Source organism: Idiotropiscis lumnitzeri, chromosome 5 (assembly GCF_059441095.1).
Source record: "Idiotropiscis lumnitzeri isolate Australia: NSW breed Sydney's pygmy pipehorse chromosome 5, RoL_Ilum_1.0, whole genome shotgun sequence".
Classification (NCBI taxonomy): Eukaryota; Metazoa; Chordata; class Actinopteri; order Syngnathiformes; family Syngnathidae; genus Idiotropiscis; species Idiotropiscis lumnitzeri.
Genome location: NC_142395.1, coordinates 13,041,383 through 13,068,100, shown reverse-complemented (window position 1 = coordinate 13,068,100; position 26,718 = coordinate 13,041,383). Strand labels below are relative to the sequence as shown.

General features: G+C 43.3%; 1 protein-coding gene across 5 annotated transcripts in view; it reads left to right on the top strand.

Annotated features, from left to right (window-relative positions):
- Positions 1–10,033: 10,033 nt before the first annotated feature.
- shf (Src homology 2 domain containing F) overlaps positions 10,034–26,718 on the top strand; it is a 94,234-nt gene continuing 77,549 nt past the window's right edge. For 3 of the 5 annotated variants that reach the window (XM_088296845.1, XM_088296844.1, XM_088296843.1), the window contains exon 1: positions 10,034–10,800. In XM_088296845.1, the coding sequence (XP_088152971.1) occupies positions 10,366–10,800 (435 nt within the window). In that variant the 5' untranslated portion in view covers positions 10,034–10,365. The remainder of the gene's footprint in view (positions 10,801–26,718) is intronic. The other 2 variants (XM_088296848.1, XM_088296846.1) reach the window with 1 other exon arrangement.

The window sequence follows — 26,718 nt, the reverse complement described above, 5'->3', positions numbered from 1 at the left end:
TTTCAATGCATTCTCCTCATTTGCTCGAATACAATAACGGTTGTGTGGTTTTAAATATGTCAGTGTAATAGTCAAGGTTAGTTGGTTCAAGTAAGTGGGATACAGTTTTGATAGGTGATATTTTTCATGGAAATGGTTAGTGGTTTGTTGTTGCTGTTTGTAGGTTGCGGAAAAATGGTTAAGGAGTGGTGGCTCGATTCAGGATGCGGAAAAATGGTTAAGGAGTGGTGGCTCGATTCAGGATTGTTGATAAATTAAGAGAGAGTGTGAGAGATGCTGCCTTATACATTCGAGAGATTTCCTTTTGAAAAAAAGAGGAGGAGAAAAAAGAACAATAACAAAAAAAACAGCGGGGGGTAGAGAGTGACGTTTAAAAAAAGTGTTCGATTAACAAAGGCTGGAGGTGGATATTTTTCCGGCCCATGAATCGGCCCCTGAGCGTGTGACGTGTCCGCGAGGCTGCCAAAACGTAATCTCAAAAATTGCCTGAGAACGCATCAAAAGCGCCACTACCAACTGTTTGTGTATGAAGAGACGTGAGACAGCAGTGTGCGTCCAAACGTGCCTGTATTTCCTTATTCTGACCTCATGTAACCCGCGCTTCCCACCTACTACTGGGGCATACCATGATAAGAGTGGCGAGGGAGCTGGGGCGTGGGGGGGCAATACCACAGAAAGAGAGAACAGCAGGGAAGTCTAACCGTTAACCCACTTCGGCTTGACGAAACACACACCATAATAAGGTACGCGGATTTGAATAGTAAATTAGCCAGCTAATAATTGTTATAGGTATTGTGGTATTGCCCACATTTTTTTAGGGGCGGAACGGGGGGGGCTTAGCAGCTCGGGGGGCTTTGGTTGTGTGGTCATAGTCGTATTTATGTCAAGTTGAGTGGGTCAAGGTTAGTGGGTTACGGTGGTGAGTTATGGTTAATGATTTAAGGTATATGATAAATACCTGGGTTACGTTAGGGTTACTAGGTTGCGGTCAGTCGCTCAATGAGTACGGGTAATGATAAAGGTTAGTGGTTGAGGGTCAGTGTTAGGAATCCAAGCTTTTATCCACGGAGCACGTCAAAGAAAGAGGCTATTTATCAGCGCTTGTTGGCATGCATGCATACCGATGAAGTTTGTGGATGAAAAACTGTCTACACAAGTCCTGACCTCTGTGCTACTTTGACAGAGCTGCAGATCAGTCTTGTGTTTAGAAGGTGAGCGCAGGGCTGACAGAAGGAGCCAATTAGCATGAAGAAATGCAATCACACTTCACCCCGCGGGTGGACATTAGGACCCCCGCACGAGCGACGTGACTGATGGACACCGTGCGGTCCATTTCTTTTAATGAATGTTTTATAGCAGGTGAACGTGCCCGTGGAACTGTTGAGAGCGCACAACTCACAATTTATCCTTTTATACAATTCCATTTAATCAAGTATCTTGCGAGTGGATATCTCCCTCGGGGGTGGGGGGGGGGGGCTTGCTTTTATCCGTGCTTGTTAATTATGCTCACTCAGATGGGACATGCCTTGAATCCGTGTGAGGGAATGATAACCTTCTGCCTGAATAGGCCGTCTCCTGTCATGTGTCAACAATTGAATTAATAGTGACATTTCAGGACAATTATATCGGACTTGTTAAGTCATTGTTATTTTAATGCCAGTGTGCTTATTCTCCTGAGTGTGAGCTGCATGTAACAGCATTTAGTCCTGTGTGGATAAAAAAAAAAATGGCGACAAAAGTGGGATGCCGTGCTATGTGATGACACTCGGAACAGGAAGTAGGGCAAGGGAGCAACATTCCGTCGTTATGTTTGTGTAAGGGAAGAGTCAGGCGGTCGGGCAGACTCCGCCTCCAATTCAAAGTCTCATAATGTGAAATTACAGCTCAAACTTGGATTACTGTAAAACTGCGGGTCAATCAATGGAAGTCGATGGAATAGCCTTTGAGGAAAATACTTGAGCTATGTAGTACAAGCTCTGACAGGTAGCCGCATCATATGGCCACTGTTTTCGAGAGAGCCTAACTGGCTTTGAAATACAGCTTCTACGAGACAAGAGCCCAAGAAAAAAAAATAATGCCGCTGGTGCCGGGAGCCACCCCAGCCTTCAATGCACATAAAAATAAATCTAATAAAGTGTGGTTACGGCCGAGATGGCCGTTTCTTGGAGGGGGAAAAAAAACAAAAAAACAAACAACAACATTCCCAAGTCTTTTCAGCAGGAATTTTATGTGCGTTCTTTGATTTAATCAGTGGTCAGCTTGGAGCTTGTATACTGTAGCCTGTATAGAAAAGATAGCAGTATTTAAGATCATATTTATTAGAACACCCCCAAGAGGGAGATAGACTGAGCTGACCAGTGTAACGTATCTGCCCCTTGAGCAAAATGTCCAAAGTTCCATAAATGGTGTTCACCCTGGACTGGTCACCAGCTAATCACAGAGCACGTCTAGACAAACAAACATTCACACGCATGTTAACACTTAGGGACAGTTTGGAATCTTCAATGACCCCAATATGCAGGATTTTAAAATGTGGGAGCAAGCGGGAGTACGTGGGGAAAAAAATTGAAAGCACAAAGCGACGTCACAAATTCCACACTGCGGAAGGTTAGAGATGAAATTCAAACCTCGAACCTCAGCACTGCGAGGCAATTGTGTGAACCACTTGTGTACCTTACTACGGGGTAAAACATCTGCCAAATTCAAATGCTGTTTATTCTCTCTCCATTATTTGGATCATCTGTTTCTGGATGACAAGGTCCAGTGCCACCTTTCCCGCCAGATTGCTCCCCTTTTGACTCATATGCAAATGAGACCTTTTTAATCCCTCACCAGGAATGAGCCACTGACACTGCAGTGTTTTACAGACCCTCTAGCGATGTGTGTGTGTGTGTGTGTGTGTGTATATATATATATATATATATATATATATGTATATATATATATACACACACACATATACATATATATATATATATATAAATATATATATATATATATATACATATATATATATATATATACAGATATATACATATGTATAAATCCCACATGCTTTTAAACATGTTTAGTGGTACCTTTCCAAATGTGAGTTATACTAAGTAAAGTAAGTTTCCTGTTTTTTTTGCATGTTCTCCCCATGCTTGCGTGGGTTTCCTCCGGGTACTCCGGTTTCCTCCCACATTCCAAAAACATGCATGGCAGGCCGATTTAACACTCTAAATTGCCCCTAGGTATGAGTGTGAGCGTGGATGGTTGTTCGTCTCTGTGTGCCCTGCGATTGGCTGGCAACCAGTTCAGGGTGTCCCCCGCCTACTGCCCAAAGATAGCTGGGATAGGCTCCAGCACCCCCCGCGACCCTAGTGAGGAGAAGCGGTCCAGAAGTTGGATGGATATATATATATATTTATATATATATATATATATATATATATATATATATATATATATATATATATAAATACTACTCCCACCCACCCACCGTATCGTGGCACCCTATGTGAAGAGCGAGTTAGAAAGGGATTATTGTACATTGTCTTGCCAATTTCCAAGTGGGAAATCTATCAATTTTGCTTGTCTGCCTTGAAAAAAAAATCTTCAATTACAGTCTGGAGCCACAATGCTACTCTACGGCTGCTTAATAGAGCAGCGACTCGCTCACTCCTGGTCGCCTAAGTGGCCAACCCCTGGTCGCCTAAATGGCCCACCCCTGGTCGCCTAAGTGGTCGGTGGGGCGCCTTCCGGTGGCCCCTCGGCGGTGCTGCATGCGGTTGTACTTAGTGCAATTCCATGCGTTTGAACTATGGGGCCACTTGGCCCATTTCGTGTCCGGGGGAAGGTTGTCCTCTTCGGCCTAACTATCGGGCACGCTGGCCCGTCTCCTACGGAGCCTCCACGCGGTTGAACTTGGGTGCCACCTCGCCCATCTCGTGTCCGGGGGAAGGTTGTCCTCTTCGGCCTAACGATCGGGCACGCCGGCCCGTCTCCGACGGAGCCTCCGCGCGGTTGTACTTTTGGCAATTTTCGTCCGTCCCGTGTCCGGGGGGGAAGGTGGCCCTCTTCGGCCACACTTTGTTACACGCCGGCCCAGTCTCCTGTCGGACTTCGTGCAAATCTCCTCCAAACGCCCGCACTCCTGGTCATCTAGGGTAAAACTAAAATGTCTCACGATGGTCTAATCCCAGCACATGCTCCTCATTAGTGGGTGAACAATCCAACGCTTGGTGAATTCTGCTTCAATGATAGCAAGAGCTGACATTGAAGGATCAAAAAGCGACGGCGCTATAAACGCCACAAGCCAGTTATCCCTGTGGTAACTTTTCCGACTCCTCCTGCTTGAAACTCAAAACGCCAGAAGGATCGTGAGGCCCCGCTTTCACGGTCCATACTCATACTGAAAATCTGGATCAAGCGAGCTTTTGCCCTTCTGCTCCGCGGGTGGTTTATGTCCTCCCTGAGATCGCCTTAGGACACCTGCGTTACCGCCCCAGTCAAACTCCACCCCTGCCACTGTCCCCGGAGCAGGTCACGCCCGGGAAAAAGATGCGCCACGCCGGGGCACCCCCGCCGCGCTTGGAACCAGAACCGAGAGCCCCCCGCGTGGGGGGCTCGCCCTTCCCGCCACACCATGCATTTGGCTCCTGCCTTCTTTTTCCATTCCAATGCTGTTTGTTATATATTATATGATGCTAATTAGGTTGACGCCTTCTATTTTGCCTGAGAGGAAATGGAGGCTAAAAAAAAAAAAACCTATCAGAAACAGAAGGCAGACGTGGTGTCAATTTTATGCTGCGCAATCACATTTTTTTTTTTTTACTGCTGTTGAACTTTTTTACTTTAGCTTAAGCACAATGTCGGCCTCTGCGATGTCAAAGCTATTTTTTCTTTTGTTTGCTTCGGGAAACGCTGTCATTGTCACAAAGCGAAGCCTCTCCACGTGAGTGCGAATGAGCGGCGGCGTTGTGAACAAATTTGCGGTGAAACGTCAGACTATGAATCGATGTGGAACCCTCAAACGGGTTTGGTGTGAATGTAGCATGTGAGTGCGAGTTTGCCTGTCCGATTGTGCCGTCGGATTGGTACTCTGCCTCTTGCTCAAAGTCAGTTATGTAATTTCAACAAAATCTCTCGTGGTCATCTTTAGGTTTTCCACTACATTTCACACAATCTGATGATTAAAACGACAAAAAAAAGTACGATCCTAAAGATGTTTTACAGTCTATTGTAAAAGTAAACTACAATGACACCGCAGACCCGCCCACGCCATCACATGTGCACAGTGGGATACTAACCCCACAAAACCAATTCAAGTTAAAAGACAGTCAGTTCTGATTTTGAGGAAGGCAAACCTAAATCTCAGCTTCCTTCCTCCTGCCTGTCATCCTTTGTTTTGTTTTGTATTACTTACACCCTTGCCTCGCTCCCCAAAAAAAACCTCTAATCCTGCTGCCTGGTCCAGCACAGCCCACCATGACACAGAGAGACAGACATTACTGGGTCACAGAGACGCCTTCAGCCAGAAAAACGAGCGAGAGTGAGCGAATGTCACACTTGCACGGCCAACAGCATCAGACACCTGAGATTGGATCTGTTCCGAGATCTGCACTGAGCCAACAGTCTGACACTCACTCGATCAGGCCATGCACATCCATTAAGGACCGTTCTAGCGTGACACAAGTAAGCTCCCAAACTACCTATTTTTCTACCTTGGAAATACTTCTATTCACATTTGACACAGCGATAGTAGGAGCAAGCCATTGGGAGGACCAGTGTTGTCACGTCAGTTCTCATCACCTAGGGAGAATTGGTGATTGAGCCTTTTTGAACATTTATGGTGACTGTGATCGGGGTTTTTGTTGGGGTGCGTGTGGGGGGGGCGTGTTCATCCGATTCAACTTGTACAATCAGGTCGGGCTGCCAGGTTAAATGATCACTGCGATTGGGTGTTAGCTGGTGAATCAGTGCACTGGACAAGAAGGGGAAGTGACGAAAGCAGAAAAATTGTGAGAATTTAAGCTATTTCTCAAGAACTGAATCTACTTCACTCATTTTCACATCTCCTGACTGACTGGACGGAAGCGCGCCAAGACAAATGAATCACTTTCCCTCTAAAAAGCCGTCAAAGGCTACGCATTGACTATCGCCACCGATGGCATGGAGGGGTACTACTTCTCTTTTCACGCATACGCAGAATGACCGGAGTAGTTGGCGTCTCCGTCGGCTTTTATGGTGTCTCCTTCAGTCATTTTCCGGTCCGACATGCCGACTCCAAGGACGACATGACAGTTGGCCACAACGCCTCACGTTGGCTTGGTGTGTAGAGGCCTTTAGACCCACCATAGATCTAGTTTGTTAAAGTTAAAAGTGTTTATCCCCGTTGTGGTGATGTAAAAGCTGGAGACGACCGACGCTTGAGTCGAGAGGCAGCATACACCCTGGACTTCTCACCAGCCAATGCAGAACCAATATTGCCTTTGTAAAATATTCTTGTTCATTTATTTCTTGATAGAAAATGTCAAATGTGATGTTTTCAGTGAGACTTGTAATTGTCATTCAAGTATGAAATCAAGTTAACCATTGTTAAAAACGCTGAATATTTTTTTTTTTACTTTGAATGATATGCTACGTTGTGTGCCTGATCTCTGTTATGGTTAATTTATTTCACTTAAATTGTTGGAAGGAAAGGTTTTATGACGGATGACCTCAATGAACCCCACACCATAGAACAGATTGTTTCTTCTGTCATTTTTTCATTTAGGAAAGTAATGAAGTCTCCTCGAACGTCTCCTTCACATGTTTTATAATGCATGCACAAGGGCACTGTTCAATAATAGGTGAGATAGGCTCGCTTTACGTCAAAGGAATTGAAGTGACTGTCAAAATGAAGGCTTCAAAGAGCCATCAGTCCATTCATGATTGCAAGAGCAGTTCAAGGCTTGGAACTGCAGAGGTGGAGCAGGTTAATGAAGGAAGTCTTGACGAGTCGGAATGTGTTCAAAAAAAGGACTGATTTCCATCAAGTGGAATAGAAAATGCTGAAATAATTGGATGATTAGGAGTATAAAATTTCAGTCGACGATGATTAAAATAGATAATGCAGTATGACGTGAAATGTTACATCCATTTATATCTCATTTTATTTTCTTGCTTTTTCTTTGCATTCATTGTTACAGTTTATGGAGCAGTCTAAAAAAAAAAGAGGCGGTATGCACATGTAGCCTGTGGTGATTTATTTATTTTTTGGGGATATTCCCAGTGTAACTATGGAACCAATTATTTCTATTTCCTTTACTTCGTGTTTGTGCCAAAAAAATTATAATAATCATTTCACCCTGAAAATGCCCCGAAAATACAGACTATATGTGCTGCTAAATAATTTCGCAGAGTCCTCACTATGACACATCCTGGTTCTGCTGTCGCATCATTTCCAGCACAGCCCGACAAAAAGCCCCAAAGGAAGACGACTTAGCAGAGGAAATAAAGTCGTTGCATGTCTCGCAAGACAGCAAGTCTTATTTTATGTATTTGATTTATTTATTTGAGCTGCATGGCAACTGATGAAGGCATTAAAAACGCCCCCCTATACTGAACCTAAGCTGACAGGCTGTCTGAGCGGTGTGGATTTTCGGCTGCTTTCTGCACACTTACGCACTCACATGCACACCACAGGAAGGAGAATGCACAGCCTAAATGTTTTAGAATTGGTTCTTCCAATATCAAGGTTATTAATCACGTTATTAAAATGCATACAATGTTTGCCAATAATACAGGCGTAGCATAGTAGATCAACAATATCGCTGAGATTTTTTAAATTCGGGTTCTCGATTTGGGTGTTGCTTGGCAGACTTCACAGAGCTTGGTCATAACTGCTCCATAGGACATTTTTTACAATGTCATATACCAATCATGCGCTCTCGGTTATTCGGATGACAAGCTAGAATCAACAACGTTGCATTCTTACTGCGTTTGGCTTTTGTTACCATGACAACCAGGATAGGCGCAAGGGTGTTGCTACTAGGCAAGCGGCTACTTGTTCTGAAACTGCAAAGTGTGCCCCCATGAATATTAAGTAAAATAGTTTTACTTGCGGGGACAGCACTTCATCAACAAGCTGTTAAATTTGTCATGTCATAGATTTGATCTGTGCATGTGGTGCATGCAACAGACATATAACAGAAATCTTCCCTTTTGACCCTTTGACAATTTTCCGGAACATTTCAGGATGTGCTGACAAAACTGTTAGCTTATGCTAATCAGTATTTCTGCTTATATTTGTACTTACCTTTGCTTTCATATAAAAAGTAGTATAATCCATCTGCCATCTTGAAAATGTTAGCTATTCAGACACACAAACTTCCAAGTCGAAGGTGGAGAAACCTGGTGTGTAGAGGTAGTAGTATTATGAAAATTAGACACAGTAGTATGTAACAATTCAATGCAAATCTGAACAACTCACTCACAGACACAAATCAATTTTCGATTGATATATCACCAACTCAAGGGTTAAGTCACCAGGTTGATAGTTCTGCCCACTGTTGGAATTGCACACTGCATGACAAATGAAGCATTAATAAATACCAAAATGATGATTATTGGAAACATTTTGGATTTTAATGCAGATTTTTCATAGATTGCAGGCATGTTTCCTGAAATTTGTTATGCTGTGATATTACACATATAGGTGACACAGTCGAGCAAAGGGCAAACTATGATTTTTGATTTGCTTCAGAGAGTAGAAAAGAAACAACCACTGACAACAGTGTGCATTATTAACAGGAGTCACGACTGCAGCGGTTTTATGAAGCAATACTTCTTTTTAATAACACTTTCAGATCACAGTTTAACCCTGGCACAGGAAAAAAACTCTGGAGACATCTGTTATTGCTGTCCTCACTATATTTTTAGGAAAGCAAAGTGACCTCAGGGATAGGAGTCATCTGATTCGAAAAAATGAAAATGATTCAGATGGCCCCTTTTGTTTAGTACACTTTTATAAGATTTTCCAGAAAACCCTCTTTACAGATAGGCCCGCACCCATGAAATATGTGACACTAGCACTGTAATAATATACACAGGTGGCTACAGGTGCACTAGGAAAAATATAGTCAGTGGTGCAGCGTAATGGCTGCATCTCAATGTTGCGATTAGAGGATCTGCTGGCATTTTGAGTCCAATCACTCTTTTATTGCGTTCCCCACTTTCTGCTGCCTGAGCTGTCAGCCATCAAAATGCAAATGCTGTAATCCGGCGTCTCAAAGGAGTCACATCCTCTGTAAGTAGCTGCATGTGCAAGCAAGTATGGATGCACTATATGGAAATATACTGGATGAAGCCTGAGGAAACACTTTTTTACCGACCCATTTGTCCATCCACTGTTCCATCCATCAGCTACTTGCTTACCATTCCATCTGTCAGTCCATCAGACTGGATTGTTGACCGGAAAGAACTGCTCAGTGTGACTTATATGAATCTTGTCTATTATACACACACACACACACTGTGATATTTACTTGATTTTTTTCACTCAGGAATTCAAAATACATTTTTGTGTAAATTTTACGCTTCGTTAGAATTAGTTTATTAAAAGAAAAAGTCGTTCATGGGTTGAAGAACAAACCCACAACCTTCAGCCTGAGAGACAGCTACTCTTATCACCCATATCGCTGGTTATCTATCTATCTGTCTGACTGTCTGTCTGTCTGTCTGACTCTCTTGCCATCCATCCATCCATCCATTTCTCATGCTAAAGTACACAACTAGGTCGTCATCCATTAGTTATCTGGTTTTGTTTTTCCTATTCTTTTCAAAGTGTCAACGGAAATTCCATAATTGTTCACTTTTCCCTTAGTTTTCGGGAATTTCGCACGAGCGCACAAGCTACTCTTGATGACGTCATGCCAAAGAGGCTTTCGCTGTCGGCTCTTTCGTGCTTTGAGTGGAGTGTCCAGCAGGGGGCAGTAAACGTTGTCAGGTAACGGAGACCAGGTTACTTCGAGGAGGAAGAAGGGGAGGAAGAAAGTAAGGGGGCGTGTCCTCGTAGTCGCTCCCATGTTGCGCAGCGTGGAAGTGTGACGTGCGTGGAGCACACGCACTCGTTGCACGCGCACCCACATTACACTACAGTAGAGAGTGAATGTGAACGTAGAGTGTTTGTTGTGTGAGCGCGTGTGACAAGACTTCCACAGCGGAAAAGTGCCTACGGCGAAGACCCCCCCGCCCCTCCGGCCGGCTGTGGCTCCCGGCTGACCCACGGACTTCATTCACACTCCCGGACTCGGACTCCTGGAACTTAAAAAAAAAACACACACAAAAAAAAGAAACAACAAAGTACCGTCATATTTGTGTCGTAAGCGATGCTCTGGCAGCATGGCCAAGTGGTTCAAGGAGCACCTCGGATTCAAAACTACCAAAGCACCCCCTCCGGCGCCCCCGAAGCCGGACTACCGACACTGCCTCACCGGTGTGCCCGGCGCGCCTGGCTTCCAACCGGGGACCACCTTCACGCTGAGTCCCGCTCAGCCGGACATCCTCGCCGCGTACAAACTCCAAAAGGAGCTGGACTTCGAGGACCCGTACACTCCCGGTGGAAATATCTCGTTCACGGTGGGCTCGCCGGACATCAAGTACGTGTCACCGAAGCACCGACTCATCAAGGTGGAGACGGTGGAGAAGCCCAACCCGGCGCCTGGTGCTGGTGTTGGTGGAGGAGGAGGTGGTGCTGTGGTCGTCGCTCAAGCCGTCGCCGTGGGCAGCGTGAAATCTCCCACGTCGCCCCCCACGGAGCAGGACAGCAAGGAGAAGGTAAGTCAACTTTTAGTGCGTTACTAACACAGTCGGTGGGTTTCATTGTGCTGCGTTCAGGGTGCTTTAAACTCGTGCAGTGTTTTGTCAACTTTGCGGGACTGACCCACATTGTGACAACCGGTGGAACTTGTCACACGGTGCGAGCGGCGCCCCACTTCCGACTAATGACGAACCTGCGCGGCTGGGAGTGCTGCGCGAATTGCGGTCCACTCACGAGCCACGAGACCTGTAATAATGGAAAACAAACTTGTCCTGACTTTCACTTTGTACTGCTACTCCTCTTACGGCCATAGTGGTGCATTCAAGTGATGTTTTCAGCACACGCGTTTTAGTCTTTACATGACGTTGACCCATTTAGATTAGCATAATATGCATAATATATACTGCATTACATTTCGTTTTTTTATATGAGCAGGATCATTCAAATATCAGGGATGAATTATTTTTATATGCACTTTTTTTCTCTCGTCCATATTCTATATCACTCCTCAAACCCAACTGAATGCGGATGAAAAACTGTCCACAGTAAACATTGTGCTGGTCACCTGTCAATGCGGGGATCATATAGGCAAACAACCATTTACACTCACTTTCACCTCTATGGATAGTTTAAAGACTTAAATGAAGCGAACATTTAGGAATGAGGGATAACGCCGGAGTTTGTTCTGTGTATATATTTATTGTAGTTGATATCTTGGACACAGGAGCTGCAATGTAGCAATTGGCTCTTCCGGGAGATTTCAGCACTTACCGTGCGTCAAAATGTTGCGTCATATTTCTTTCCATGTAGATAGTTTGCCTCGCGAAGATCTTGATAAAAACGTAAAACGTTTGGCTAATGATAGTAGATTTGATCATTTGGTTTCGTTATCTATTGTGTAATCCCATGTGAGGTTTTTTCATATGCTTTTAAAATTACATGCATCCATTTTTTTGCCTGTCTGCATAAATATGGCAGGCTGGTGTCTACCCTAAAAGACTTTGAGCGAGCGGAGGTGGTACACCCTGGACTGGTCGCCAGTCTATCACGAGGCACACACAGACAAACGTCAATCTCCAGTCATATTTACACCGACAAGACAATTTAGAATCTTCATTCTGTGTGTTTTCAGAATGTGAGGGGGAGCCGAACTGTGAGCCAAACGGCTTTTCACACTAATTTTAGTTTATTGCTAAGAAGACAACACTTGCACCCGTGCTTTTTAACGCCACACTGCAGGGAGCTGTTGTGTCAGCACAAAGTCAATGTGGAGACAGGCAGGCAGGCAGAATACTTCTTGGAGCACTTTGTCATGTCCTGGCCTCTCAGGAATTCACACACACACATGCACACCAACACGCTGGAGAAACCTGAGAAGTCCGGTGCCGGCGAGGTTAAGGACGCGTTTGTGTGATGACGAGTGTTATCCGACTGCGTGGAATGCTTGCGGCCCATGTTCACAGACAACATACAACAACTGTGTGCAAATACATGACAAGTTGCATCTTTTAATATCATTATTATCGTCAACGTGCATAAAATAAGTACCAAACGGTAGACCGTGTGGCAACTTGCCTAACATTCACACTTGTAACATTCAGGTTTGTCGTCTTTTATTCTTGAACTTATTTGCCCTTTAGTTTTGTTGTGTTGAGCAACCAGGACAGAGTCGCTTAAACGTGCTTTCAATCCTACACTGAGAAGCTTGGACCGAAATATGTTTGCAACTTACATTAGAAGTGTAACAATCAATTGCAAATTAATACTTATAATCAATGGCTTATTTTGGATCGTTTTTAGTTGTTTTTTGTTGTTGAAATTGTTCAAATGCTCAGAATTTCAGAATCTCTAGAAGTGGACCGATTACCTTCTTTGTGTGCGTTTACTGTTAAAAAGAATTATCATTATTTTTGCACATTTTCTGACTTGTTACAGACCGATCGGAATTAGAATTAATTTCTATGTGCATTTTTTTTTTAATAAAGGGACGTGAATGGAAAGCTGTTTATTCAAAAATCTGATTCAATCAATTAAATTCAATTAATCGGCACACTAATCGGCAAATTAATCGATTATTAAAATAATCTTTAGTTAGCCCTAAATTTAATTGTAATGCCACCGCTGCATCGCAAGAACATCCATTTCCGGTGGTATATTCCGGGTACCATTTTTTTTGTAGCAGTGCGGAGGTGACTTTAAAACAGGGGTGGGCAAACTTTTTGATTGGCGGGCCACAATAGGTTCTAAAATTTGACAGAGGGGCGGGCCGGACCTGGAGCAGATGGATGGAGTGTTTTGCTAACCTCACCGCATCAGAGAAAAAAATACATTTAATTTTAAATAAAAGTGGACAAAAGCATTATGACAATATATACGTCTTTGAAAAACCACAGTATTTTGAAAATAAACCATTAACAAGGTTTAATAATTTAATTTTTTTCAAGTTCGGCGGGCCGGATTAAAACGTCTTAACGGGCCGCATGTGGCCCCCGGCCCGCAGTTTGCCCGCTTCTGCTTGAGAAGCAACATGGAGATTGTCACGTTTTTGCATGTAGCTTGTTAACACTGCTTTTCGTGTTGTGCAGCATCTGTGTCTTGTTTGCCTCCTCCCTCCCACCTTGCTCTGGCACTCTGAAAACAACTGTTATTGCCATCCAAAGTATATTTCCCATATGCCTGAAGATCAGCAAGCATGACAAAGTCATAAAAAGCACCTTCCTCTGCAGCTCGGTTTTATCAGTCCTACACTTGTGTGTTAAATATGTGAAGCAAACAGGACCCCCTTTCCCCAAAACTATCATTTTGCTTCAACCAGTGCAGCTGTTCAAGCTGATTAAACAGATTACACACGGGTAGTAGACTCTCACACACGTTGGCTTTAACACACTTCACTTTGTGCAGTGTGCTGTGCATGCCGAGCAGTACGCGCAATGTGAAATGAGTGCTGACAGACCGGCGGTCCTGAGCAGCTCACGGAGAAGATTGGCTTTAAAGGTTTCTTGACAGGTGCTGAGCATTTGACAAACGGGTTGTATAGATTGTGAAGTGTGATGCTTACTTGAGCTGATTCTTCTATTTGTATTGATTTTAGGCACAAGTGGACGCTGGTATTACACGCGAATATGAAAAGAACTGGGGTGGGCGGGAGGTGAAATTATAACAGCAGGCTGCTCCGCAGTGGGTAGAAAAGAGAAGAGAAAAACACTTAGGTGCATTGTTAGTGGCCTTGATTCCATTTGTAACGTGAATGGATGCAATTCTAATATGATAACAAATGGCGCGTATATATGCAAATACCAAGATAGCGACCTAACTGGAGAAAGTGCTTCGGCCGATTGATAAAGATGTTACGTTTTGCTCCGTCATCAGCTTCTAGTTCATGAAACTTGATCAAAAAATGACATGGTGCAAATTTCTTTGCTTGTCATAACGCAAGATTTTACTCTGTCATCATTGATCCAATGGCAACATACAAGTTGTGATTCTGCCAAATAAAACGGTGGCAACCCGAGTAGAGAAAGCGTTTTGGCCCATTGATGAGCGGTTTAAAATTTGCCCTTTTTTAAGCTACCTTTTGCAATGGATAAAATGCTAACATATTCACAGTTGGTAGGCCAACATGAAGCAAGATAGCAAATGTGAGTGCAAAAAAACCCAAAAAACGTTAAGGCAGGTTGATAAGTCTTTACTTGTTGCCCTGTATTCTGATATTGTATATGACAATTGATAAAATGCTTGCCTTGTATTCCGGTCCTTTTATAACATGTTAGCAAGATAGGAACCTGAGCAAAAAAGTAGAAAAAAACAAACAAAAAAAACAATGCTTAAGCCAATTGATAAGAATTCACATTTTGCCCAGTCATCATTTACTAGTAATGAAAACAGAATAAAGGCTAACGTACGGAAGCCGAGAAAGGTCATAAGAATTGCAAACTCTGCAACACAACAACATTGAACTACAGCGCTATTGCAAAATAGCCGCAACGCAAGTTATAGAAACACGTGCGGGATTGGAAAAGATGCAAAGCTGGAATAGTAATAAAATTGAAATGATCGTTTTATTGTTGGGAGTTTGTCAGAAATTATTCATGGTTTGTCCGTGTGTACGACAAGCTTAACGTGCACGAGAGAACAACTGTCACTTGCCAACCACGTATTAGATGTTGCTGATGTTGAGTTAATGTTACGATAAAACAAGGTTGAGGCTCTAAATTGCGCTTTTGATAAGTGAAGTTGAAAAAGTAAGATGGAGTGAAACCAAACTGTCATTTATTTACATCGTGCTTTTAAGAGTATTGTAGCGTCTTTAAAAGACACAACACCAGATATTCATTTAGTTATCTCCTATTTGATTGTTGCAGCATGGCTATGCCGACGCCAACTCCGAGCAACCCGTTCCATCATCATGACACACGGATCACCCTCCCTCTCTACTCCGTCCACTTCTTTCCTTCTTGCGCACCCCTCCCATCGGATTTGTTACAGTATTCCTAATATTCTGGAAGGTTTTCATTACATTTGTTAAAGTTTAACATTACTATTCCAGCTTTGTATCTTTTCCCATCTGGCGAGTTTCCGTCACTTCCGTTGTGGCTTTTGCAATAGCACTGTAGTTCAATGTTGTTGTATTGTGGAGTTTGCAATTATGACCTTTTTCTGCCACAGTACTAACGTAGTAAAAGTTGGAATGCTACCATATACCAAAGCACGGCAGCAACCTGACAAAGCGCCTGCGTATTTCATATATTTGCTTTCTGTATCCTTCTCGTCTATTGAGGGCAGTTCTAGCAACACAGACTAAAACCAATGCAGGCTGAAAAAAGAATGCACAAAGTGAGTCAACTTCTCCCTGCTCGACTGCATCGATGTTTTAATTACTTGACTGATGAACGCTAATTATATCAGCACTTGGCTGATTAGCAGAATGCCAATGGAAGAATGAAGGGTTATTTACCGGGTTTGTTTTTACTTATTGGAGAAGGAGGGGAAAGGCAAATTGCTCACTTGAGGGCGACTTTGATGTTGAAAAATTCAGTGGAAGTGCTGCGCAGTTCGGTCATAACACTTTGGATTTGAGCCAAATTCTATTGAAAAATTCAAAGCATCGAATGATTCCTGCAATATTATGCTTTTCTTTACCTTTTTTTTTTATGATTATTTCTTGTAAAAAAAAAAACGTCTTTCTTGGTGGCGCTTATTTCAAAAGAAGGGCCATGATATTGAACTTGTTTATTCACTTGTTTGGGGCCACAATCATATGAACCTTAAAACAGGTACCCTAAAACAGGAACACCAAACAGGTACTCAAAACTGAGACCTCAAGATGGAGACCCTAAAACAAGTGAAAATGAAGCAGGCCCACTAAAATAGAAACCCTAAAATGGGGGGCCTGAACAATCTTTCACTGCAGTCACACTTTTATGATGTCAGCTTGCAGTCCAACTGCCTTGTTGCGCTCTTTCAAGGCTGTGGTGTTGTGTTGTGTTGTTTTTAATGACGACAAGCCCTTCATGCTAGACGGCGTCGAGAGAGGTGATCAATTCTCATCCCGCCTCCAAACTCATTATAGGCCTCATCGGCTAGCTCATCGCTACCCTCAACTTTTAGTCAAGGGCGCCGGGAAAGTGACGACGAGCTGCACTCGACAAAAAACAAACCGGTGTAAACAAAAGGCGGTGGCGCGGCGCTGACGGGATACTGCGGCATCCTCGTGGACCGCCATCATTAGTCTGCGTTTGCGCACAGGGGAATAGTCTGCTCCAGTCTTGTCGAGCCAGCTTGCACAACAAACATCTATACATAGAAACAAATTTCCACTGAGCTCATTCTGGTTCTTCTCCACAGTGAGCCTTTTGTACTTGAAGAAAACCTAGCTCAGCATTCCCAAAAAAAAAAAAAGACCTTTATTACTGCTTGTAAAAGCTGGCATTTTTCCACCGTTGTGATAAAAACGCCAAGAAACTCAAGCTACAATACTTGGAAGGGCTGTTGAAATATTCGTTCAATTTAAGACAACGAAAGTCATTAACTGTCACATAAAGCAACGCCATTTGTGATAGCGGTAGTATTCCGATTACAGCCAGAATGTGTTCACCTGGCCTCTCACCTCGCCACTTCAAAATCAGCGTCTTCTCTCGTCCTCATCTCAGCGCCATGATAGCCGGAGAAATGTCAGCCGCGCTCTCATCAGTATGGCCTGTGAGAGTGTTTTTTTTTTTTTTTTCCTTCACACAGCCCCGAAATGGATGGAAACATCAGAGCTCTTCATGTTGCGTAACAGTGTCCATTTGAAAGCTCTTGCCAAGAGACCTGATAGGCCACACTGAGGTTATAGTGTGATGCAGTCTTCATATTTAGCTGTAAGACATCATTTTAGAGCTTGACAAAAGAATACCAAAGATTTGTGACAGAATATACATCATTTGTAGAATAAGTCATTTTAACACCAGTCATGTATTGCAGTGGTCCCCAAACTTTTTTCTGCCGCGGACCGGTTCGTAGAAATCCATATCGTTTGAGGACCGTCACCCGGTATCTGTAGGGGAGGTTTGTAGTTGGCGCTTGTTGCTAATGCTAACAGCTAGCTGCAAGGCAGTAGTAGCCACTAACACCAGAGACTTGTTTTGTGTTATACAATGACGGCGTAATTAACTAGCGGTTTGTTAGCGTCCGAAATTAGCTACTAAATATGATTTCGGGATGGTGTTGGGTTGATGTTGGTGGCAACTATGGAATGTCAATTAAAACTGCGATAAAGCTAGCTGAAAAGGTCAGAAACGGAAGTCGAGGTAGCCGTTACGCCACCATGAGGGCCAACTCCAAAGTAAAAACCGACGAAGGCTATTGCATTAGTATCTATGACTCAATGTGTTATTTGGTAAGCTTTATTTTGAAGTTAGCCTTTGCAGAGGCGGCGTGTTCGTTGAGTATGTTTGCAGCTTCCTTGACATGTGTGTCTGAAATAATGTGTCGGGACAAGAGACAGAAAAATAATCCATCATTAATTTGAGGACTTGTTTCAGCTCCCATACATGCGACTTACGTGATCCTTGTTGGCTGTCACCGTCTTTTGCTGCTCTTTTAGTGATTGCCAACAAATCATGTTGCCTTCATGTGATCGCGCAGTTTTATTTGCACCAGCCATTCCGCGGATCGTTCCCGGCCCGAACTTTGGTGTTTGATCCATATGGATCACGGCTCAAAGATGATCCGTTACACCACTAGTCACCATCTTTTTTAACCTCAAATAATAAATAAACCAGAAGTACTGCAATTTTCCATGCGGCCGGCCGCAGTCCAGTCCAAAGTGGCCCACAGCCCGGTGGTTGGGGACCTCTGATGTATTGAATATGAATGTATATGTGCCAGTTATCAGAAACTAGCACCTAATCTGTGCATCCCACAAAGAACTGAGCTGCCATGTTTTTGGCAGAAAATAATTAAAGAAAAAAACTCCATGTGGGATTGGCTTCAAGTAAATTAGCTAAACTGTGAAGTCACAGTCCTTCAAAATGGCTTTATTATGGACACATTTTCAAAAAGAGGTCTCCCACTAAAAGATTTACTTGGTTGTTTGAGTTCATAGTGGATGCGTTATTTGTGTCCACTTTTTCCATCATGTGTCTCCTAGAAATCAAAAGTGCGATTGGAACGCGTCTGTTTGCAGTGTCGCAGAACACCACAGACTTCCGGAGCTATTTGGAGTGTGTCAGGAATTTTTGCTTGTGTCACCCTGGGTTACTCATGTCAACAAGTTACTCGCCAGCTCCAAAAAATACCCAGAGGCGGTCATGCCGAACATTCTCTGAAAGCCTGTTTGTGAGGCGGAAGTTTTGGAAAGAGAAGGAAGTCACTCTGTTGTCTTGGATTTATGTTTACGCCCCGTTCGCCTCCGCTTGTTGGCGTGATGTCATCCTGTCGAGAAAACACTGGAAAGTCTCCGATATAATTTAGCAATCCACAACGCTTGTTGCATAAACATCACGATGCCGTAATCCAGCATTATTGAATATAATAACTAGCCATGGTTTGGGGTTTTTTTAAACAGCGAGCCCAAAAGTCATTGGATGGAATTTTCTAACCACCCTTTGCCACAATCAGGCTTACCCGCTGTCTTTTCCAATTGTCTTGTCCTGACAAGCTCACTCAAACAACTCCACCAGGTCACAATTAGGCCTCAGACGGCCGCTCTCGACACATGTCATCCATTTTGTTTAATGACAGCGCGTCGCCTGGGGAAGTCTTGGCGGTTGGGCAAATTCTCGCAACCCACTGATTAAATGGACGCGAAAAATCGGCCTGAGGCTCTTATTTCCGCGCGTCAAGTGTACGCAAGCATATGCTTTACACAAATGATTTTTTTCCACATCAGCACTGCTTCTAAGTTCTCTTGCTGTTATTTCTTTGTGTTGCTTGGCAAAAAGTTGCCAGCCGTCCTGTTGGCTAGTGATTTACGGATTGGAGCTTTTATGTTATGGATTACAAATCTAACTTTAGGCAGTAAATAAATAGACTTGGGACTACAGATTGTGATTTCTCATATAATATACATATATATATATATATATATATATATATATATATATATATATATATATATATATAATGTTTTTTTTACTTAATATTTTAATGTTTAGTAAATGAATTCTGACCTGCTGTAAATAATTTTCCACTTCCACAAAAAGAGGCAATGTTCTTGTCAATGCTGTTTGATAACGTCAGCCACTGTCTGCAATTGTTTGCCGTAGCTCACTCACTCCAGGATTTAGGAAGCGCTCCCTTCCTGACAGGAAGTGTTTACAGCTTGGCGACATTCCCTTTTTAACTCGACAAGTCTGCGCTCGCCTCGCTCTGCTCAATATACATAAGCAAGGGTTAAATGTTCGCAGCTGTTCCGACTGGAGCAAAACCCCCGGATGAAGAGTGACAAATAGCGATTGCCCCGTGGCGGTCACACGCGCCACTGATGACGCTGCTTTGCGGTAACAGATTGGCGTTCGGCGCTTACAGCTGAGCTACATAATAGCGATTTGAGACTCCACCCTGTCTGAGCATCGTCTATTGACGTCTGCTCAAGAGGTTGTCTGAGGCCACGTTTCATCATCACCTTTTCCTCATATCAAAAAAGAAAACGAAACGAGCTTTGTTTACCTTGAGTATCTGTGATGATATTGAGATGCTGTTTTGTAGTGCACTACTTTCACGCCAATATGACCCAAAACTTCTTGGTATGCGTCATCATTCTTGCTTGTTAGTTCTTTCCCCTCTTTAATCCTACTCATGCATTGCCAAAGTAGAAACACACAAATTAGCATTTCCCTTGTAATTACAGCGTATGCGGGATTAACATGGTTTATAACTTCAACATTCCGTTGATGCACCAGCAATATTATAGTGCGGCAATCCCGCCAATAAACCTATCACGCAGGTCCAGAGGGGTGGCAAAGGAAGGAAATTGGGTGCCGTCGAGCATGTCGCCAAGTACTTCATCTTGAATATCTATCGTATATTAAAAGAACTTTTTATATGTCACAACCCTGAGCCTCCACTCGCTTCTCGTGCGAGCTGAAGCCCTAAAACTGGGTATACGCTGCATGTGGTGTTTTTAAAATCCTAAATCATACTCCAAGTAAACCCTGGAGATGGTAGTGATGTGTGTGAGATTGAGAGAGAAACTATAATCAACTGTCCAGCAATCTAAAAGAAGACGATCAAGCTGCCTGCAGACAAAGTCTCTGGCAAAATAGCTAGTTGCATCACGGCGTAGTTTTGTGATTGATTGCAAGTTGCCCATCGCTTCTTGTGTGGTTGACACTGGTTGACTAAAAAAAAAAAATCTAAATTTAATAGGCTGACTGGAATTCATCGCAATTTACACAGTAAAAGCACACTGCTGAGTGGGCTCCCAAGATGGAAGTTCGGAGCCACAGATGATGTTCCTTTTCCAATTGGTTACCGACCAGATATCTTTCCTATTCAAGGTTTTGCTCGATTGATGATGGTCCTGATGTACAACGCTTTGACGTAACGAACAGTGCACAATGAACTACTTTGCGCAGTGGTGTAACAACGTTTCATCATGCGGAAAAAGGCCCCTCTCAATTACTGTTTTTCATTTGGTTGATTAAGCTCATGAGAGTGCAAGGCGGTCTCAAATTGCTTCACATGCGCAGCTGACTTGACATCATCAAGGGGAGATCTTGCAGTTCCTAAACGTACATTGTGCGCACGGACACCAGCAATCCAATTTCTGCTTCCGGTGTGCGCTTGTCTGCGCTCATTTTGCCACTGGAGGGGAAAGGAAGTGGCTGAGTTCATGGCCACAATTGCGTACAATCGGTGCAAATGCCTCCTTTCAACTGCACCTGTCCACGAAATTACCCCCCCTAAAAAAAAAAAAATTACTCCACCCATGTGGACAGTTAGAACACCCCGAATGTTTGCATTGGTTCAATTCAACCGAAGTCCTGTCGGTGTCGGTCTCATGCCAGGTTCGAGTTGATGCCAAATGGCCCAAAAGATCTACAGGAATTGAAGGCAAAGCTGTTACATTAATCATGTATGTTTTTATTAACCGTAACCTGATCAAAACAATTTTTGTTTGTTTTTTTTAACCCAGCCCTAATGGCAATTAAAAAGAGAATGTCTTTGGGAATCATTCTCCTTCGTTGTCGCCTATTTTTCTTAAGTGTTGTTCTGACTGATGTGTTCAGGGCAGCATTTTGAAGTTTTATGTTCCACACTTCACTAGAGATTGTTGTACAACATTACATGTCGTATCCTGTGTAGATGACACAGGTAGCGTGCAACTATGGGTTGGGGTTATCGTTAGGTCAAAAATAGTCGGTTAGCGGTTATGACAATGTATTTGACCAGTCTATTATTGTGTGTATTATGTATTTTTGAAGACGTTCTGATACAGGATCTGTGGCTGCAGTTTGCATCTGCATAAAGGATGACCCAGCTGCACTCTACAAGTCATACAAGCCATTAAATTACAGCTTGTGCTGCGTGGATATTTCGGCAGTTTGTTGCCACTGGAGTCTGGTCAATGATATCACAACTCTGGAAGCTTTCCTATGCAAACTACGCTCAGCTACAAAGATGGCTGCGGTATTAGAGCTGCCCCACATTGGCAGGAATGCAAAGATCTGAAGCGCAGACATCGAATGTGTTTCTAATCTCAAAGTGGGAGTGGGGTTGGTAATAAATTTGCTGCGAGCGTTGCGGCACAGATGTCTCTTAGGGAGAGGAAACTAATGGCTGCGCATGTTCAACGTGGAATCCTTTCAACACCCACCAAAAATGCACTCCCCGGGCTGAATTGCAACTAAAATAGAAGAGACTTTTACGAATAAATTATCGCCGCACTTGTTTGGAAAAGAGCTGCGAGCCTGTGACCTTGCTTTTATCATCGCTCCCCCTCCCCTCACTTAAGTCGCTGTTTGTTTTGCTTGACAGTCTCATTCACGTGGCCCCAAATTGCTGCGCCGAGATGATTCCTCAATTAGATTAAAGCGGAGCAAATGAATTCACCTGCGAAAAAATCCCAACTCACAGTTGCTCTCAAGTGACGTGCTCGCACAGCTTGATTGAGAAAAATGTCCTCATAGCAAATACAATAATACGATTAGCTTCTCTAGTCTCTCAGTAGGCCTTTAGAGGAAGAACATAATTTTCCATGAGAATGCAAAAGCAGCAGTTGTGATGCTTTTGGAAATGTATTCCATAAAGTTTCATTAAAGTCGGCTTTGTGTCGGTGGTAAAAGGCAGTCCTGTGCGCCATCTGCCCAATCTGTCTGTGAGATATTTAATGCAGTTCAGTCCTTTTCAACGGGTGCTGTGATTAATGGTAACTAGCGTCGCCGCTGACAAACACAACAGCACTGATAGCGGATGTTGCGTTGTGCCAAATGACTAACACAAAATGGCCAAGCACTTTGCGATATGGTCAGTAGTTTGGAGAGAGCCATCTTAATGAGCTCATTAATCAATAAGTGCAACTTTAAAAGTGTCGTTTTAAAAATGGCACAACGGGATAGTGGTTAGCACATCGACCTCACAGTCAGGAAATGGGCGTTTTAATATGTGTGGGGAGTTTGCACGTTACCCTCCACGCTTTGTCTGGATTTTGTCCAAATACTCAGGTTTCCTCCCACATCCCAAAACATGCTTGGCAGGGGAATTCAAGACTCTAAATTAGGGGTCACCTGCTTGGTAGCCCCCAAGTCACACATGAATTGCTTGGTCTGTTTAAAAAATTGCTCACCAGTGAGATGATTTTCTTTGTGTTGCTTATCTTAAAAAAATTAAAAAAAAAAACGAATAAGATTGATCTTACTTTTAGCAGGATAAGTTGACAAATGACAATATTTAAAAACTAAAAAAACTAGCATACTCCAAAGATCAGTATCATGTGCATGGCCACATCTTGTCAAGTGATGGAACAACACTGAGAAGATAATTTAAGACCAAATAATTGAAGATAATTTGTAGTTTTAGAGGGCGGCACAGTGGGCGACTGGTTAGCACATCCACCAAAATGTTTGGAGGTGCAGGGTTCGATTCCGGCCCGACCTTCCAGTGAGGAGTTTGCATGGTCTCCAGGTGCTCCGGTTTCCACCCGCATTACAAAAAGAATGCGTGGGGGGTTAATTGAGCTCTCCACATTGTCTTTAGGTGTGATTGTGTTTGTCTATGTGTGCCCTGCGATTGGCTGGCGACTAGTCCAAGGTGGGTGCCGCCTACTGCCCGATGACAGCTGGAATAGTCTCCAGAAAGTCCGCGACCCTTGTGAGGTGAAGCGGATCGGACAATGGATAGATGGATGTAATATCAGAAGTGTGTATCAAACTGGTGGCACTTTGGGTGAATCACTACCTGCCTCTTTTGCCCCGAGTCAGCGAGGATAGATTCTGGCTCACCTTTGACCCTAAAGAAGACAGAAAATGGATGGATTGTTGTGTGATCAGTCGGGATCTGCCAATTGTTGTTTGTTTCCCACGTTAACTATTCGTCTACCAAATCCTGGCAAGGCATAACACGGGCTTAATTCGCTCATGTCTGGCAACCTTTTCGGACTGTTCCATGCTTCCAACTTAGTGGGAATCTTTGGGCTTTCGGTTCCAGCATGACTGACCTCACAAGGATTCATCCAGATGAACGGACAAAAAGTCCCACAGCCACGCTCCAAAAATGTCATCCAAAGTCTTCCCACAGGAGTGGAAGCTGTTATCGCTGCAAAGTGCAAACAAACTCCATCGTCATTCTCTTTCTTTAGTTGTTTGGCCGACATTTCCACTGCGCAGTACCGGCTTGGCTCATGTCTACTGTACTTATCTCGTTGGTTTTCCAAGATGCTCACTGTTTTTGCAAGACTCTTGAGGTTGATTTTTTTTTTCCAGCATAATTTTGATAAAACGATGATCCTCAAAACTTGAATGCTTTGTCCGCATAACAAAACCAAAAATGTATAAATGTAAACAAAATTAAGACAAATTGAATGTATTAAAAAGGTGCAAATGTATAAATTTGAGTATGTTGGAGTTTACTTGAAATGTACTTATAAATTGCCATCGAACTGTTGCAACATTAAAAGAAACAATTTCAATTGAACTGTCAAATTTTCAACTTAAGTATACTCACTATATTTCTAGACATTGTAAAATGAGTACTATTTCAAAAATGTCGTATATAATAATATATATAGTGTATAATAATCTTTTTTTTTTACGGTTATGCGAAATTTGTTATCGTTGAGGGTAATAATCAGGGCAGTAATTGAATTTAGATTAATTGCACAGCCCGATGTTGAACCCGGTGATATTGTCTAAGTGACAAACTACTGAGCAGCCAGCAGTGGTTACTCATTTGCTTTGGCACCTTTGGAAGCCTCACTGACCAGATACTAGAAATAGTGCCTTTTACTGTCCGTTTTAAACTATTCAGGGTCGATGTTTTACGGATGTCAAAACAGCTGCAGTTTGAAAGAAGAAAAAAATCCTTCCATCTTGTCTTCTCTCCTTTGTCTGAAGCGCTCCCGCAGTTTGCTTGTTTTGCATCCTGACAAACAAAACCACAGTCGTACCAAGAAGAAAAAAAAAAGCCTTTGAAAGGCTATAATGCAATTGAGCTGCTAAGCACTGTGTTGTATCGGGCAATCAGTGGCTGAAATCCCCTGTGGCATGAAACATAAATCACACACGCCAGTCTCTCTCTCGTTCTCTCTCTCTCGCTCTCTCTCTGTCTCTCTATTGGATAGCCTGATGACTTTTCTGCCATTCCCAGCGGGGCTTCAACCTTGACGAGCTCCACTCAATCCTTGCTGCCGCCGCCGCCGAATAAATGTCACACTCCCGTCAGCACAACCGAGGCCTGTCTTGGAATTTGTCCGGTTAACACGCAGCTCACAATTACTCGAAAATATCCAGACTGTCGAAAAATAAACCATCAGCGGACCATTCCTTAATTAGAAGTGTCACATCTCAAAGCCCGTGAGCTCAAATGACAACTAATGCAACCATTCCGATTTTTATCTCTCTCCAGCCATATGCCGTCTCTCTCTCTCTCTCTCCTGTGAGTGCACAGAAGGACAATTCCCGTCCATGTTTTCTCCCGTGTAATGGAAGAATGAGAGCCCCGATCGAATTGTAATCGGAGAAGCTCTCGGTCGTCAAATATTGAGCCAAAGTGGCAGGTGCCAGTTGTAGCCTGGTCGCTTCGCTAATGTTTCCCCTCTGTTGCTGCTGATGCGAAGAGGGCTTCATTGGCTGAGAGCTGCGGCGCATTTCAACAAGTTTTGCCCTCACCAGGGAACAGGCGGATATAAGAAATGCAGTTTCGGAATCTAGGTTAGCTACAAAAGTAATAGAAAGAGGGACCACTGGGACATGGCTTAAGCCTTTGCGGTAGTTCTGCAACATTCTTATATTACAAGGTGGTGATGAATTTTAACATGGCACTGCGGCCATTCCAACTCTGACATTTTGAAAAAGTTCAGATTTGGGCTGAACAACATTTCATATCTTGATTGTCATGCCAGATTTCTCAATATTGATGCGATATGATTCAATAGGGCTTCGGGTTCAGTGAAAATAAAAAATATCGGAATAAAAAGTGCAGATTTTTTTTTTTAGAACTCACCGTCTTTAATCCAAATGAACATTTAGTGACCAACAACCAAAGTAGAAATCAAACATTTGACTTCAGCTCGGCTTTATCAATTCAAACAAATATGGGGGGATAAGCGCTTTGGATAATGGATGGATGTTATTTTACAACTGATGGAACTTGAAGCATCATCAATATCTTATAGTAGCAATAACAATACCTTGTATGAGTAGTCTTCAAAATAACTCTATGCTAAAATATGTATCACACGGACGTAAGTGTGCGTATATTCCGCATCAACGTGTGCATGAATGCAAGCGGGGCTCCAGTGCAACATTTACATATTCTTTGAGAGGGAAGCTCAATTGTTCATCATGTCTAACTTCCGCCAGGCGCTTTCGCCACCTACCATATCGCGCAATGCACTCAAAACAAGTTTGTTTCATGTAGTTCGATTCAAAATTGTTGCGCTGTCTTGCTTAGTGGCAATTTTTGCTCAGTGAGCACTACCTGCTCAACACCTCAGCGTATTTTTGCTAAACAATGCTGGAATATTACACGTGTGATTTCCACGGATCCCCGTTGTACACTCGAGCACCATAGTCTTTGATTTTGAGGGGAGTTTTAGTCTCGTCTCTGACTTGGCTGCAGTCCCGACACGCCGTGGCCAAAGCACGAGGCAGATGGTGTGTCCCCGGGCGCTGCCGACTCGCCGCTCGCAGCCTCATGCTTTCTCCTGCTGTCGGTTGGTCATTAGTGCCGCGGGACCGGACGGACATTTTGGAGCGCTTTGCAAATACGAACCGTCTCGTCTACATCCACTAACA